The sequence below is a fragment of the Acanthopagrus latus genome, chromosome 7 (genome assembly GCF_904848185.1).
Source record: "Acanthopagrus latus isolate v.2019 chromosome 7, fAcaLat1.1, whole genome shotgun sequence".
NCBI lineage: Eukaryota > Metazoa > Chordata > Actinopteri > Spariformes > Sparidae > Acanthopagrus > Acanthopagrus latus.
This window is the reverse complement of record NC_051045.1, coordinates 28,245,202-28,263,640: the sequence shown is the minus strand read 5'-3', so window position 1 is coordinate 28,263,640 and position 18,439 is coordinate 28,245,202. Positions and strand designations below refer to the sequence as shown.

The 18,439-nt window shown below is 42.9% G+C and overlaps 1 protein-coding gene across 3 annotated transcripts in view; it reads left to right on the top strand.

The window, feature by feature from the left end:
- LOC119023243 (voltage-gated potassium channel subunit beta-2-like) overlaps positions 1-18,439 on the top strand; it is a 49,896-nt gene that overhangs the window by 3,307 nt on the left and 28,150 nt on the right. For all 3 annotated transcript variants that reach the window (XM_037105031.1, XM_037105030.1, XM_037105029.1), the window contains exon 5: positions 12,868-12,905. In XM_037105031.1, coding sequence (XP_036960926.1) covers positions 12,868-12,905 — 38 coding nt within the window. The remainder of the gene's footprint in view (positions 1-12,867; positions 12,906-18,439) is intronic.

Sequence of the window (18,439 nt, the reverse complement as noted above, 5' to 3'; positions counted from 1 at the left end):
AGTGTAACACTTCCTCTTTTCACACACACAGTGTTGTGTCACTTCCTCTTCAATTTCTCCTCCAACACAACCTTAATATAATGGTCTAACACTTTTTAATGAATTTATGGCAAAGACAAAGCAGCAGGCAAAGCTTTAATATATTTAAAATCATTTCAGGACTATGTATAATGTCCCTTTCTTGTATTTGTGTCTGGCAGGAGTGTATGGATCTCAACTTTTCTGACACTGTCTACGTGTGTGTACATACTGGTATTTATATCAGACAGGAGTAAATGGATCTCAACTATTTTGACAAGTTCTGCACAGACCACATGAGGAAGAGATAAGGGTTGGTTTGTGACAATCGATTACTTTCGGCTGTGTTTCCTACTGGCACAGGATCACGTACCTCAGACCTCTCTAAAATAAATCACTTTTAGACACAGCTGACAGCATGGACTTCTTTATTAATTACTTAATAATTTCAACAGACACCAGGGATAAAGAGGATAATTAACTTGTGGTCTTCTCCAAATCTCAATCTGTATTTGTTAATAATGAAAGAACTTGAAGAAGTTGAATTTACAATTTTCTAAGCACTGAAAATCCTACCCACATGTAAATGGATGGACTGCCAAAGGATGTCTGATTTCTAATTTGTCTTATGAGCAGCCTGTTTTTCAGGCTCCACTGGTTCTCCTGCCAGCCTCTTAGCTGCCACCTTGCCAGCCCTGTTGCCAGTCCCCAGTTGTGCTACACTCCAGCTGCAAAACTGTTTTGGATCTCCAGCCATGTTGCTAACCTCCATAAGGTTCTGCCTTTCTGGCCAGCCTTCGGATCAAGCCTTGGAAAAGTCCTGTCTTCATTGCCTGTCCCACCTGAGTTTGCTCCATTTCTAGGTCTTGCTTTGGTGTGGCTCCATCATTGTGTTTGTCTTCCCACCTGACCTATTTATTTATTGCTGAAGGGCAGTTGGCATAGGCAGAAATCCCGGGGGGAGCTGTCCCCCAGAATGGTTGAGTCCACCCCACACTCTTTCCAACGGGCGGAGCTAGCAGCTGCAGTGTGTGGATGGTGAAAGTGTCCTCTGTGGACAGTGAAATCACTGAACATGATGCTACACGGATGTTAGCATCACAGCACTAATTCTAGCAGTATGGTTACTGAACATGAATCAACTCCTCTGCCCTGAGTGAGTGAGTGAGTGACACAGCGCAACTTTCAGCACAGTACGTGAATGAGAATCACGTCCTCAGTGGCATGAATCACGAGTAAATCAGTCATTCACGAACGACCTGCTGAGGACGTGAATCACAGTCGCACTGTCACTGAATCAGCGTGAACGTGAATCTTGTTCGCGAACGTGAGTGACTTTTACTGTGCAGTAAAATCACTTAACATGATGCTACACGGATGTTAGCAACACAGCGCTAACAGTACGGTTACTGAACGTGAATCAACTCCTCTGCTCTGAGTCAGTGATGCAGCGCCACTGTCAGCACAGTATTTGAATAAGAATCACATCATCAGCGACAGTTCTCTGTGTGCAGTAGGTTCGCAAATCATGAACGAATCACGAACGTGAATCACGTCCTCACAGTTCTCTGAGTGAGTGGCAGCAGTTCCACTCCCGGCCATCATGATCGCGGCTGAGCTCAACTGAACTGAGAAAGGAACGAATCAGTTCATGAAGTGATTCTGTTCACTTCGTTCACTTAACAGATTAATTTGTTCGAATGACACACGAACGACACAACACTAACTCACACCATGCTTCGTGGGGTAAGAGGTGTGTATACCACACAGACATAATTACATAAGTTACAACAACACACATCCAATTTACAAAAAGTGCCAGGTCCAGGCTTTCTGCAACATTTATCCTGCTTTTCTCAAAAGCCTACTCAATAACGAATGCTGTTAAGCTAAGTTAAAAGCTACAGATAGTTGTCACAGACAGAGAGGAGAGGAGAAGGAGAGGACAGGACAGGACAAGAGCAGTAATAATTAGTTTTGTCATTCTAAAAGAATGTCTGGATATAAATGTCAGAATCAGATATTACTGACATTTTAGATTTATTTCCAGGAAGGTTTTATCAACTTATCCACAGTTAATTCTACTTTGTTTTTTGTTTTTTTCATTTCTGAGTCAAATGTTGCAGTCTCTGTCAATCTCCAATTTAAATATCAACAGATTTTTTTTAGCAGTATTGTCAGATCCTATTATTACACGATATTCATTCTGGAGTTGTACACATTTGACAGTAAAAAAAAAGAGAGAGAGAGAGAGAGAGAGAGAGAGAGAGAGAGAGAGAGAGAGAGCAAAAATATCATGATCTGATATCTTTCATCTGGAAAAGGGCAGTTATCTGATAGGAGAAATCTGATAAACAAATTTAGAGGTTTGCCTGATGATAATTAGTTTATTCATTGCATGTGTACATGTTAATTTCAATCTAGCCATGTGCAGGTGGACTCAGCCAGCACTAAGAAAGTTCTTCTGCCTGCCTGTTGGAGGGATAGAGACTAAAACCTCAAATTGCGGTAAAAGATGCTGTATAAAAGACAGGCCACAACTTTTATTCCTTGACCCCCCCTGGAATTATTCTCTAAAATGTTACTGTTTATTGTCCCCACCAACTATGAAATGGGATTTTCACCCCTGGCAGTTGGTGTTGCAGCATAGACCCTGGCTTGAACAAACATGAAATACGATAGGCTCAGCAGCACTACATTAATGACCATCATCAAAACAGCAAAAACAACACTACAATAATGACAACTGGCCAGCCTTGAATAAAGTATCACCAGCAAAATCACTCCTGATTTAAAATGCATCAACATAATAAGAAAAAAATGGCAAACCAGCAACATCAGCATAATCACAATCAGCACAACTGTATGTCCAGGATAGCTTCACAATCAGCAGTATAACAAACTGTTCCAGCAGCAACACTTATTAAAAATCTATATAAATCATTAATCAGATTAGCCCAGCATACTCAAAATGCTAAAAACAGGCAGGTACCTCCTTCTCCCTGCATTAAGGAGCGTAATGGCTGCACAGATGATTGACTGTTCTCCAATGGTCTTTACTAAGGAGAACCTGAGGCGGGTACTAAAGGGTAGGGATTAAAACTCCCGATTGAGAGGATGAGTATGGTTAGACAGGATGGAATTTGCCATCTTTGCCACCTGACTGTTGTACAGTACAGACAGGCAACTCTGATGGACATCTATGATTTTAGTGCTAAATAACTGATTTAGCCAGTGCATTTGATGTTCAGACTGCCAAACCAACAGATTAAGTAAAATGGTGGCACTGATGCTATGTAAGATTTGTAGAAAAATGTCAATATTGATCTCTGAACTTGCCAAGTATTGGCATTTGTTTGATGTCCTGATCAGAGGGCAGAACTGCCTAAGTGTCTCGTCTCCTGGTTGTCCTACTGATCTGTTTTACATGTCAGATCACCCTCCTGCCCATCCTACAGAGCTGCTTCTCCTATGTTTCCAACAAACAGGTTGTCTACCAGAGTGGACAGGGACTCCGGCGACTCAGTCCCCGGATGGTGACTCTAGCCATGGGGACATGGAATGTCACCTCACTGGGGGGGGAAATAGACTGAGCTTGTGCGGGAGATTGAGGGGTACTGGCTAGAGATAGTCGGGCTCGGCTCCATGGACAGTCTTGGCTCTGGAACCCAACTCCTTGAGAGAGGCCGGACTTTCTTCTACTCTGGAGTTGCCCGTGGTGAAAGGCGGCGAGCTGGTGTGGGCTTGCTTATAGCTGCTCAGCTCAGGCGCCATGTGTTGGAGTTTACCCCAGTGAACGTGAAGGTCGTTTCCCTGTGCCTTCCCTAGATGGGGTACTGGAGAGTGCTCTAACCAGGAACTCTGTTGTTCTACTGGGGGACTTCAACACTCTCGTGGGCAGCGACAGTGTTACCTGGAGGGGTGTGATTGGGAGGAACGGCCTCCCCGATCTGAACCAGAGTGGTGTCTTGGTTGACATGTCTCTGCAGCATCGCATGGCAGTTGGGGACGGTGCCTCTGGACTGGCACGCCGGGGTGGGGACCGGAGGGTGTGTTCCAATGGGGTTGGGGAGTACGGAGTCAAAGGCCCTCTGCTAAGGGCTGTGCGGTCCCTGTACGACCGGAGCAGGAGCTGGGTTTGCATTGCCGGCAGTAAGTCAGACCTGTTCCCAGTGTATGTTGGACTCTGGCAGGGCTGCCCTTTGTCACGGTTCTGTTCATTATTTTTGTTGACAGAATTTCGGAGGGGGGCTGGCTCGGGAGCCACAGGATTTCATCTCTATTTTTCGCGGATGATGTGGTCTTGTTGGCTCCTTCAAGTCAGGACCTCCAGCATGTCCTGGGGCGGTTTGCAGCCGAGTGTGAAGCAGCAGGGATGAGAATCAGCACGTCCAAGCCTGAGGCCATGGTTCTCGACCGGAAAAAGCTTGGGCTTGCTCCCTCTGGGTTGGGGGAGAGTTACTGCCTCAAGTGGAGGAGTTTAAGTATCTTGGGGTCTTGTTCACGAGTGAGGCAAGGATGGAGTGTGAGATTGACAGGCGGATCAGTGCAGCAGCCGCAGAAATGCGGTCATTGTATCGGTCTGTTGTGGTGAAGAGAGAGCTGAGTTGAAACGCAAAGCTCTCGATTTACCAGTCAATCTATGTTCCTACCTATGGTCATGAAATTTGGGTCATGACCAAAAGAATAAGATCCTGGATACAAGTGGCCGAAATGAGTTTCCTCCGCAGGGTGGTGGGGCGCTCGCTTAGAGATAGGGTGAGGAGCTCTGTCACCCGGGAGGAGCACGGAGTAGAGCCGCTGCTCCTCCACATCAAGAGGAGCCAGCTGAGACTCAGGCATCTGTATCGGATGCCCCCAGGACGCCTCCCTCGGGAGGCACGCTGGAGTGACTATGTCACCCAGCTGGCCCGGGAGCGCCTTGGAATCCGCCCAGAAGAGCTGGAGGAAGTGTCTGGGTAGAGTGAAGTCTGGGTGTCCCTGCTCAGGTATCTGCCTGAAAAATTTTATAATTTATTGTCGTCTTAAATTTCCACCAGTAGGTAGCGCTACAATCAAGGGAAGTGCGTTTTGGCTCATAACTACTATATACTTTGTCACACATTCAAACACCTTACATCTACACGTTCAGTGAATTATGCCAAATGCGGTGCTATAGGCCAAGCCCATTTCCTCAAATTTGTAAAATGTCAAAAACCTAATTTTTTGAACTCCTCCAGGGTGATTTCACTGATTTGCACGAAACTTGGCACACAGCATCTGTGGACCCTCCTTACAAAAAGATATTAAAAGAATTTCGATAGGCCAAAAAATACTGAAGTTATTAAATAACAACTTCCTGCAGATTCCCTTCCAAACAGGAAGTGTTGCATATATCCACAATGGTGTGTCCAAATGACATGAAACTTAAGACAATACTTCGACATGAGTTCCTGAGGATGTGTGCAAAAGTTTAGGTGATGACCACAAGGTGGCGCTTTTTTAAATTCAAATAGTTTATGTCGTCACATCGGTTGGGCAAATTGACACAAAACTACTAAACTGTAATCATTGCCACTGCCCTCTTGAGGATATCTGACAAAGGACTTACCAATCCGCCACACTCCTTACAAAAAGTTATCAAAAGGATTTTGATAGTCCATAAAACGCACAAAATATAAAACAACAAATTCCTGCACATCGTGTTGAAAACAGACAATCCTGCATATCTTTACAAAATACTGTCTAATTATCATGTAAATGTTCTTAATTCTGTTACCTGGACTGGTGACGCTTTGTGTAAAATTTGGTGCAAATCAGCCAATAGGTGGGGCTCTGGTCACAGTCTAATTAGTGTGAATGGAAAGTAAATGGGAAAATCTTCAAATCCTCTTCAAAACTCATTGACTTTCAACATCTTTTTATGCTATATACTTTGAGCTACAGACACCATTCCACTTTTCAAAGAGTCAGAAGACCTTGAACTGTTGGGCATGTATTCAGTTTTTAAACATCTTTTATGGTTTTCAAATCATCACAGTTTTAGTTTTAAGGATTCTTAGGCCGTCTTCTGATTTTATAATTGGTGTGTATTGCATGAGCTAGAGGGTGTGACATCATCACTATTGTGTAGAGTAGCTGGAAGAACTGGAGAAAAAATTCTCTTCAGCTTCATTTGGATCCCATATCTTTTACTTCACATAGACACTATATACAAAGAAATGTAGGACATCTTGTTGGCTTTCAGCTGATGGTCCTATTTCAGATGTAGGACTTATACTTTTGGCTGTAGAAATCCTAGAGCGACAAGCACTCCAGCAGCTCCCCCATAAGCCGCAATGTTAACTTTGAGGCTAGGTTTCTGGAGGAGAGCAGACAGTACTTATTTTGTCTCTTGCTCTGTTGCCGTCATTTTTCACTCTCCAGAAATAAAACATGACATCACAGATTTCAACAATGTCTCCCGTTACTCAATATATAAATATTTTGGCGATAACCACTACATTTTTTTTTACCTTTTGAAGCTCTTTCAACACTTTTACTTTTCAGCTTTCATCACGCAGCACACCCCATTAGTTAATCAGTTCTTCTCTGATCTGGCTGTATTCTCTGGATTTTTTTCAAGATCTCCCAAGAGAACCAGTGTGCAACAGCAAGCACAATAAGATGGAACTTCCACATCTGTGCTGTGAACACTGTGTTTGAGCACGAATGTGACATCATTCAGTGTTTTGAAACCATCAGGGGAGTTTGAGCCTACCAGTCTGCGGGAAGCTGGAGGGTTTGTGCGGCTACTGGACGATGACAGTTTCAGCTTCTTCCTGAAACTATTTAATTGCATTATGCCTCATGTGGACATTTTCTTCAGCCAGCTCGAGAAGTGGACCATCAACTCAGTCTTTGTCCGGGGAATCATGCAGCAGTACACATACTTTTTTCTGACTTCAGCATACATTATTCGATATTAGCGGGAGCAGGCCACCAAATTATAAAGGAACAGCTTCTTCAATGTGAGGCATTGCGTGTAGAAGCCCTGATGGTAGCATGCTCCAAGGTGCGTGGACTGTGAGGGCCCATGCTGCTTGCAGCTCTAATTATTTTCATAGCACTTCCGTATTACGTGTATTACGTGTTTACGTGTAAGTTTTCAATTTGGATTCAATTTGGATTTTTGGATGGATTTTTTCTGACAAACAGTGACACAGCACAAAAGTTTGTTAAGTCAGGACAGAATACGCCTGACTCCCGACACCACTTCGCTAAACATTAGCAAACTAGCTAACCAGCTAGCCTCAGGTAGCTCTGGGAGCTACTTACCAGATGCCGAATCTCCTCGCCGGCTGCAGGCATGCTGGCGGTGTGTGAATCCTGCCTCCCCACCCTCTCAAAACTGCGGGACAGCGTCTCTGGTCTGAAGGCTGACCTCAAACAGAAGGACAAAATCCTTATGGATTTCTCCACTGTCGCCACAAACCAGGCGAAGCTGATCTCCCACCTGAGGACATCCGGCGTTGGTGACCGGAGCATGACGACCATGGACAACACCACCTTGCCATGGACCGGCTCAATCACCACCGAGACTCCGGCACCAGCACTAGCCGAGTCCCGCTGGCACCACCAGGGAGCCAAGCCCAAGTCATCGGCACCCTCCATCTCCTGCCTACGCACCGCGGACCCGCTATGCCTCAGACGGGAGGATGGAGTGGAGGCTCCGGTGAGCTCAACTCCACTCAGGCTGGGGGACCACTGGTCAGTGGTGCACAGGGGCGCTGGGGCTCGTCGATCTCCTCCTCCTCCGCCCCCGGATCTTCCACTGGATAACAGGTTTGACATTCTAAGCCTGCAGGATTTCCCTCCCGTGGGTGCCATGTCCGGCTCGCCCATGGGACCTGCTCATCCAACTGGTCGTGGCTCTCACCAGCCCAGGGTCCGGGGTCCACCTGTCCAGCCCGATCCCTCCCCTCCATCTCGGCGAGGAAAAACCGCAGCATGGTGCCATAAATCCATGCCTCAGGCTCCATCCAGCGTCGCCCCATCCCACCTCCGACGCACCTCCAGGCAGCCAGTGGAGCGGCGCACCCCCTCTGTGCTGGTTGTCGGGACCTCCATGGTCAGGCACGTGGCAGCACACAGCGGCCGGACCTTCTGCCACCCTGGAGCCAGCGTGAATGAGGTCGCATCCTCTGCCCTCACGCTGAGCGAACAGCACAGCTCGGCCTCCACGCTGGTCCTGGAGGCCGGCATCAACGACCTCAAAAACCAGCAGTCGGAGGTATTAAAACGCGATTACATCTCCCTCGTGGATCGCCTGCTGGACACGGGGAAGCGGCTAATTATCGCCGGCCCGCTTCCCCCACCTAGGTTTGGTGACGTCACCACCAAATTTTAACTTTTTTCTACAAGAGGGGGACAAAAAGGAGGTGGAACTGCATCAATCACTAAAGACACCATGTTGTCAAATGAAGTCTTTTTTAACAAATATTTATCATTTGAATACCATGCCTTTGTTTTTAGCAGCCCCCCCATCCTCTGTATTACAGTCTACAGACCACCCCGCTATTCCACCTCTTTTAACCGTGAATTCTCACAGCTACTGTCAATAACTCACAGCAATTATGACAGAATATTAATAACCGGTGATTTTAATTTGCACATAGATAATCTCTCAGATACGATGTCGAGAGAATTTTTAAACCTTCTACACTGTCTAGATTTTAATCAGCATGTCACGCAGCCGACCCACAGCAGGGGGCGCACCCTGGACCTGGTCATAACCTATGGCCTGTCCATTGGTGCGCCTTCTGTTGTGGACCTGGCTGTGTCTGACCACTTTTGTGTGTTTTTTACAATCACCAGTTTTAACCAGCGGGAGGCCCCAGTGAGAACAGTGAGGAAACGCTACCTAACCTCTGAAGTGGCTGCAAATTTTATCCAGATTTTACAGAGCACTCCTGCAGAAATTTTACCAGCACCATGTGATTTTATTGTTGACAGCTTTAACCATAAAATAAAATCAGTGCTGGACTCAGTGGCTCCACTTTTAATAAAAAACATTAATACAAGACCTACACCCCCGTGGAGAAATACAGAAACTAAAAAACTCAAGAGAAACTGCAGGAGTGCTGAGAGGAGATGGAGAAAAACAAAGTTAACCGTTCACCATGAAATTTTACGTGAACACCTGAAAACCTACAATAACGCCGTCAAACAGTCAAGAATCTCCCATTTCCAAAAGCTAATCGACGAACATAAAAACAACCAAAAATTCCTCTTCTCCACAATTGACTTTTTAACAAACACACATTTTAATAGATCCTCCAAAACACCAACTGACGCCCTTTGCGAGGATTTTGCAGACCACTTCAGAAGTAAAATCAATGACATCAGAACGAGTCTCTTACCTCAACAGATTTTAAATATCGACACACCTGGATCATTGATTTTACCCGAGGAAACACTAGAGAGTTTTGCCCTGGTTGATGCAAGGACACTTGGTCGAGTTTTCTCCCAAGTAAAGCCCACGACCTGCCTATTAGACCCAATTCCCACACCGTTTTTTAAAACACTTTGTGGATTTTTTGAGGATCAGCTGTTATATATGGTGAATTGCTCTCTTCAGACGGGTGTCTTCCCCACCTCCTTTAAAACGGCGGTGGAGAAGCCCCTTCTGAAGAAGAGCAACCTAGATCCCAACACCTTTAATAATTATCGGCCTGTATCCAACTTACTGTTTTTAAGTAAAATTTTGGAAAAACTTGTTTTCAATCAAGTGAATGATTTTTTTAATTGCAAACAACATTTTAGAGAAGTATCAGTCTGGCTTTAGGATGAACCACAGTACTGAGACAGCCCTTTTAAAGATTTTAAACGACATCAGGTGCAACTTAGATAACCATAATCTCACAGTCTTGGTACTGCTGGATCTAACCACTGCCTTCGATACAGTAGACCATCACATTTTATTAAATAGACTGAAGAACCTGGTCGGCCTCTCTGGTACTGTTCTTAACTGGTTTGTTTCTTACCTCACAGACCGACACTTCTTTGTAAGTATGGATACATGTTCCTCAGAAACCCACAAAATAAAGTGTGGGGTTCCCCAAGGGTCAATTTTAGGTCCAACTCTTTTTAATCTGTACATGCTTCCCCTTGGGGACGTCATCAGGAGGCACGGCATCAGCTTTCATAGTTATGCTGACGATACGCAACTGTACATCACTGTGTCTCCTGATGACACAGGGCCTATTGATGTCCTTTTTAACTGCATTTTAGATATCAAGACATGGATGGCAGCAAATTTCCTACAGCTCAACCAGGACAAAGCAGAAGTTTTACTCATTGGTCCTGAAGGCCTGAAAGAGAAACTTTTACCAAAGTTAAAGGATTTTAAACCATCACAATCTGTAAAAAATCTGGGTGTGATTTTTGACTCTGAGCTCAATTTTATTCCACACATCAAAAATATAACAAAGACAGGCTTTTACCATCTTAAGAATATAGCCAGAGTCCGCCCGTTTCTCTCTCAGGCCAGCACGGAGGTGCTGATGCATGCTTTTATCTCTTGTCGTTTAGACTATTGTAATGCCCTGCTCTCTGGCCTTCCCAAAAAGAGCATTTCGAATCTACAATTATTACAAAACTCAGCTGCACGAGTGCTGACGAGGACCAGAGGGCGGGAGCACATTACACCGGTTTTAAAGTCGCTTCACTGTCTCCCCGTGCGTTTCAGGATTGATTTTAAGGTTCTTTTACTAGTTTTTAAATGTCTTAACGGTCTTGGGCCTTCTTATTTATCTGACTTTTAGTCTATCAGCCCCCGCGGACCCTGAGGTCCTCCGGCACCGGCCTTTTAACCACCACAGGTTAGTTCAAAAAAGCACGGGGAGGCGGCTTTCAGTTGTTATGGGCCCCGACTGTGGAACAGCCTGCCAGAGAGCCTCAGGGTCGCAGAGACTGTAGAGGTTTTTAAAAAGAGGCTCAAGACCCACCTTTTTAACCAGGCTTTTAATTGAAATTTAAATTCTTCTTAATTCCTTTATGCCGTACTAATCAGAGCACTTTTATTTATTTATTTACTTATTTATTCTTTTATTTATTTATTCATTTAAATCCTTTTTATTTTATTTTATTTTATTTTATTTATCTATTTATTTATTTTTTCTTTTACTGTTTTAATCTCTCATATTTTACCCTTTAGTCCCTTGTGCTTTTAGCCTTTATACTTTTATGTTTTAGTCCCTCGTGTTTTCAGCTTCTATGCTTTTTGCTTTATTTTACTGTTTTAGTCTGTCAGTTCTTAATCTCCAGTGTTTCCTCCTGGGGGCCTGCCGGGCTGGGGGTGGTCTCTGGTCTGGCTGCGGGGGGTGCTGTCCCATGGACGGCTCTGGCCCGGGTGACCAGAGGGCTCTGCACCTTGGTGTGGGGCCTCCTGTCTGCCCGGGTTGGGGTGGTCTCTGTGATGGTGCTCCCTGCGGCCTTGGCCTGACATCTCTCCCGGTGTGGCTGGCTCCTGAAAGGTAGCTTCCTCCATGCACCAGGTCTCGCTGCCCAGCCATGTCTCTTTAGTGACAGCTACTGTATGGGTGTGTATTAGTGTGTGTGTGTCCGCGTGCATATGTGTGAGTGTGTGTATGACTGTGTATGTCTCTGTCCATGTCTGAAGGGGTGGGAGGGTTTGGGTTCTTTTAACTATCTTCTCCTATTTTTATTTTGCTGTTTCTATTTTTCTGCTGTTGTTTGTTTATTTCTGTGAGGCACTTTGAGGTACTTTTTTCTGTATGAAAAGCGCCATATAAATAAAGATTGATTTGATTTTGATTTGATTTTTCTCCGGCTTAAAGTGGTGCAGACTCCTACAAATATCTCTGACGCCTGCAGGGGGCGCTTTAACCTAAGCCAATGTGTTTTTGCCTATAACTCCCACACCGTATGTCGCACATTCAAAAACATTGTATCCCCAGATTCCCTGAATGGAGCTGAATCACTTTGCAATGACCATGCCCACTTCCGTCTTGAATTTTTTCTTTTTTTTTGCTAAATCGCAAAACCTGGAAAACCTACTTTTTCGAACTCCTCCTTGGCATTTTGTCCGATCTGTGTGAAACTTGGCACGTATACTCTTGAGCTGGACCTGATCTTTAGTTGACAAAACAATTTTGCTCGGTCAGAAAATGTGCAAATTATTAACAAACAAATTTCTGCAGATAGCTATAAAAATGTAAACTGTTTGATATCTCGGTCAAACTAAATGCTGTTAATACCAAATTTGAGATCCTTGGTTGCCATGACACTGGGAAGGGATGAGCCAAATTTGGAGAATTTTGGCCTCTTGGGGGCACTAAAAATATGGGAAGTTTATACCTCTTGAACGGCTACACCAATTTTTACAACATTTGGTCGATATGATGTAGGACCAATCCTGAGGCCAAAACTTAAAGGTTAACTATGTAAAATTCAATAAACATATTATTTTAAAAAAAGAGCTGTGCGAACATCTGATCGACTTAAGAGATTGACCAAAAAATTATCACCGCATGATTAGTATTAAATCAACTCACCTTCATCTAGTGCTTGGCAAATATTTGTCCTTCCTCTTTGTTTTCCCTCCATTTTCTCCTCTGCTTAGGAAACTCTTCGGGCTCTCAAAAGTCCTCCTCCCACTCCTAACAGATATTCCCCCTAGGAGCTCTTTCAGGGGATGCTTTTATAATAACTTTTCTTTACATGGTGTCTTGTTTTGAATGAAAAATTTGTAGAAAACATAATATTTCTAAGAATTTTCTCATATACTGGGAAGCTTTATGAACACACTTATACACGCGAGCACACGCACAGACACACAGGCTGTGTAATCATTTTATTCTTTTGCAGGCACGTGGGTTACCTTTGGAGGCCAGATAACAGATGAGGTAGGACAGAACAACTTTACACTCTTATGAAATCTACCATTAACTTCAACAGGATGTAACAATGAGAGAATGGTTTTGTGTGGTTTCATCTGCTCAGACAAGGGAAATTCTTTCATTGTCTTGACAGGATTCTCAAACTCACCAAGAGATGTAGTAGGCTGGATAAATGTTTTAGCTCAATATTCATGTTTTATAATGCCAGAAGTGTCCACCACTTGGTCCAGATCAAAATATACACTCCTGATCAAAATTTTAAGGCCAGTTGAAAAATTGCAAGAATTTACATTTTGCACTGTTGGATCTTGAAAAGGTTCTAAGTAGCGTTTCAAAAAGAATAAATGGGTGTGACACAAAAAAAAATTTGAGTAAGCAATTTATTGAAAACAACAATTAAACTGAAATAGGCTGTTCATCAGCTGATCAAAAGTTTAAAGGTACAGTGTGTAAGGATTTAAAGCTAGGGTCTACAATCCTGGAGATCTAGCAAGCAAGCTAGCAAGATTTAAAAGTGGCACCTCCTCTAAGTTCCTCCCCTTCCCGTCAGTGCTCCGTCCAAAGCCATGCAGGAGATGCAGGAGCACGATGCAGCAATTGAGCTGAATTTAGCACGGAGCAGACAGGAAGTAAAGCACCGAAATAACAAACAACATCCGGTTATTTTTCAGAATAAAACACTCCGTGTTGACACCAGCACCCATCGTGGTGCCAGCTGTCTGCCGTACTGCGCCATGGCAGACTTAAACCACAACCAGCGGGGACTGCCTGAAGGCGGAGCAAAACCGGATTGGAGCCGCAAGGCAGCGGACCCGTATCCAGTGGAAACTGGGACGACTCATTAGCCATTCTCATGGCTAAAGACGACACACAAAGAAGCTAACGTTAGCATTGGGCTAATACAAGCTACAAACGTAGCCAAGTTGGCAAACCTTACATATTTCATGAAGATAACAAATCCCCCGAAACCTGTCCAACAGAAAGAGAGCAACTTCTGCATCACTTTTCAGGCCCTTCACATGCCCCAGTTGTCTCCACCACTCAAACGCCACACCGATGTTGACTCGGGTCTGACTTGTTTCTTTATCCAGAGCCTATTTCGTCACAGCCCTTTCCATCACAGGCTTTCTTTTCCTTGCCTTTTTAGTGGGGTGAGCTGTTATATGTAACGCTGGCAGCATTTTCTCTGGCATTGTAACCAAATGAACTTCTTCTCCTGCAACTCCGTATTTCTGCAGAGGAGTGTGCTAAATATTTCCGGCATCAGTGAAACGTAACATGTGCATGTGTGTCCGTGCTATTCGGACCGAAAAGCACGGATTGGTCAGCTTCTTCTCAGTCCTGCAGCTGCCACAGAGGTCTGATTATTTTCGTTCCTTTTTCTGAATACATAATGTATTGACTACCCTCAGGATAGCAGGACCATTACACCCAGTGTAACAAAATGTGTTTCTGAACAACATTACAGACCCTAGCTTTAAGTAATTAACTCAAATCAACGTCTTTGTGGGGGGATTCTCATTCTAATGAGACCTGTTTTTACTCAGTCTACAGTTTCCTCATCTGAGGACTCATCAGACGAGTCGTCTTTATCATCAGAGGAGTCTTCATGTAGGAGAGCTGGATACCCAGACACCCACAACGCCAGCTTGACCTTGTGGCAAATATTCTGGGTCATCATCATCAGAATTTTCCAACTCAGATTCAGACCAAACTGTCGCTACATCATGATTTCAGTTGTTCTGTCATTAGTTTTAGTCAGGAGCCTTTTCTTGCAATTTTTACCTTTTCAGCGCGAAAGTTCCATGTTTTTGCCCTTTGTGACAGATTAAGTAATATTTCAGTCCAAACTTTTTCCAAGTTAGATTCCACTCAAAATGTATGAACTTTTTCTAATTGTAGCATTGTAAACATGATTTCAGTTGTTCTATCATTAGTTTCAGTCAGAAGTCTTTGCTTGTCAATTTGAGGTTTTCAGAGCGATCTGAGCCTGTTTCTGCCACTTACAGTGCAGTAAGCTGTATTTGAATGAGACACATTTTTTCAAGCGATTTCGACTCTAAGTGTTTGAAATTCATCAAGTTCAAGGTAACCTAACCCTGTTATGTACAGTTATGTTTCATAGTTATCAAATATTTTCAAAGGTAATGTTAGAACAATTGAAAAATATTGATAGTACTTACACAGGGAGCAAATGTCACAAGCACAGTTGACACCAAATGATATAGCAAATTTATGTGAGTCTTTCTGACCCATGTGTGTGAAGTTGATGTAGAATTACAAAAGCTGTTCTTGTTCATAAAGTAAGAAAAAAAAAAAAAGAAAACGGATGATTTGTGCAAAACAAAAACAAGATATTTACTGCATATTTGGAATAATAAGTGATTTTTTTTTTTCAAAGACATATCATAGAAACATTCAGCAATAGATGAAATAGCATAGAAAATGAATATGGGTCATTTTTGACTCATGTTGTGCATTAGAGGGGTATTGATACAAAAGGGGTATTTATTCAAAAAGTAAGAAAGGAAAAAATAAGATAAAGATGTATGATGAAAACAAGCTAATTGAGGAATTCCTTGAATATTGGATGATGAAAGTAATTCATTGCAAAGATATAGAAAATAAAAACTCAGCCGGGTCACTTTTGACCCATGTTTTGCATCAAAGGGTGAAAGGACAGCCAATCAAACATTTTTGGGGTCTACCACTTGACTTTTTTGTTCCATAACCCTCAGGATCTTTTCAGAAATTCAAAATGACTGTCTTACTGCATCCAACCTTAGCAGCAATGGCGCGTTGTGAGAGGCCTTGCTTATGCAGCTCAACAATTCGACCATGTTCAGTGAGAGAAAACTTTTTGGCTTTTGCCATCAGGGAGGTCATCACAGTGTGAATGCCTGACAGAAAATGACATTAAATCCACATTTTTGCGCAGATTTAGGCTTTTAAAGGTTGTGATCTTAAACTTTTGATCAGCTGACGAACAGCCTATTTCAGTTTAATTGTTGTTTTCAATAACTTGCTTAATTTTTGGGGGGGTCACTCCCATTTCTTTTTTTTGCATTTTGAAACTCTACTTAGAACCTTTTTAAGATCCAACAGTGCAAAATGTAAATTCTTGCAATGTTTCAACTGGTATATCTACTTCTATTTCCACTATTGGAAAATCAGAATAAAATTTGGTACAGACATTCCTAGTCCCCTTGTGATACTTGTGATAGATGATCCTATCACATTTCATCCAGCATCATTGTCTGATCAGTATAATAATTGGTCGAATACTTGGGTTTATTTCCAAACACCTGACAACAAAGGTGTGGAAAAACTGTTGTAGTGCAAGTCACATGTAATCTTAGAAAACTTACTTACATAGCTATACAGTCCTGAGTCAAGTCACAAATATTGTCTTTCAAATCCTGAGCAAGGCATAATGGAATTAGGAATAGTAACAGTGTGAAATGTACTGCTGCTCCCTCATAACTAACATGTACGTTGATATCTTGAACATAAAGTTTTGATTACTATACTGTAGGGTGTAACGGTTCACCAAACCCGCGATTCGGTTTGATATATATATATATATATATATATATATATATATATTTATTTATATATTTATATATATATATTTTAAAACACTTATATTAATCTCTTAACTATCCAGGAATACAAAAAATAAACATTTGTCTTAAGACCAGTATACATTGTCTAAATAAAATTAAAATGAAAAACTTATTACACCAGTCTGAGGTATAAGAAAAATCAAAAGCAGTCTATGTTTTGTTGTTGTTGTTCGTTGTCACGGGAATGGTGACGTTTGTGTTCCCGACCTTCGGTCAGCTGTTTATATTCCTAATCCCATTAACACCCCATAATTTGGGTCGTTGATCTTGAAGTAATAATCCTAAAGAATTCCACGTAAATAAATATCTGTTAAAGGAGAACTTCGGTCGATTCAATCATGCAGCTTCATTTCTCAAGCTACCCTTGACTTGCCAGTACCGAAGACGCCAACACATTTGGTCCAACCATTACAGCGCTCCATGAATGGAGCGTTAGCATTGACAGCTAACAGGGTGTAGGGTCAGAACTTTACACAGTGTTTTAAGCTTCATAACATGCTTCAAATCTCACCCACAAAAGTTATGTAACATCAGCAGACACCTTACAACACAGCACTGTAGCATGTATGACTCAAAATGAATTTTAAAAAGTAGTTAAAACAGTGGGTTTGTGCAAGGAGCTACATACCGGTTTGTTGGCATCCGTGTCTTCTGGTAGCTAGACCAAACTAGTCAGTCCGTCAAGCATGTGCTTACTCCCTCACTGGCGGAGACGGAAACGTATTCCAGCATTTTTTCTGTTCATAATGTACATGTCCATGTTACAGCCTGTCATGAGCCATGAGCCTTACAATAGCCTGTTAAGCCTGTTAAGTGCACGCTTGACGGATTGACTAGTTTGGTCTAGCTACTGGAGGACATGAATGTCAACAAACCGGTATGTGGCTTCTTGCACAAACACACTGTTTCAACTACTTTTTTTTAAATTAATTTTGAGGGCTTCGATGTGGCTTCTTGCACAAACACACTGTTTCAACTACTTTTTTTTATTAATTTTTGGTCATACATGCTACAGTGCTGTGTTGTAAGGTGTCTGCTGATGCTGCATGACTTTTAGGGTGAGACTCGGAGCATAATATGAAGCTTAAAACACAGTGTAAAGTTCTGACCCTCTGCTGTTAGCTGTCAATGCTAATGCTCCGTTCACAGAGCTTCGTAATGGTTGGACCAAATGTGCTGACAAGTCAAGGGTAGCTTGAGCAATGAAGCTGCATGTTTGAAACGACTGAAGTTCTCCTTTAAGTCACTGTCTGTCGCCAAATGTGGTAACACAATGATGATTTACCCTATGGCCCACTGATCAGTGCAATTGCATTTGCTGCTCTAGGGTTGGGCTGATGGCTGACAGCCATCATCCACTAATTCCTGACCACCATAACATTGTAATATAAAGGCTCCCCACCAGAAAGCACCATTAGATGGCATGTCCCCTCAGAGCTTCTGCAGCAAGATTTGTTTGTGATATGTGGGGAGAGGAAACAAAAGAGGTATGTTGCTGCTCAGTGCACTAACATATGTCTCCATGTGCTGTTTATTATTTTCTTGTTAAACCAGCTTAGTTAGGTGAACCCAAGACACTCAATTGCAGTTTGTGACGACAGTGTTTTCCCGCAGAACTCTGTTTCTCTTAGTCACGCTGCTTTTACACAGTTTTCTAAGCGTAGGTTCCTTGGCTAGTCTAGCAATCGTGGGAAACTGTGACGGCTACAGTGGTGAGCCAATATGCAACTACTGCCTTAAGACATCTCTGAGGGGACACGCTGCCTCAAACTCACTGAGAATGATGTCCTCATCCATCACGATATTTTACTGTAGACAATTCAGCAGACATCGCCCAACCCTGGAATGTAAATAATATAACTTTTATAGCAACAGTTTTTATTCAGTAAATACTACATGTTATAATTACCAGCT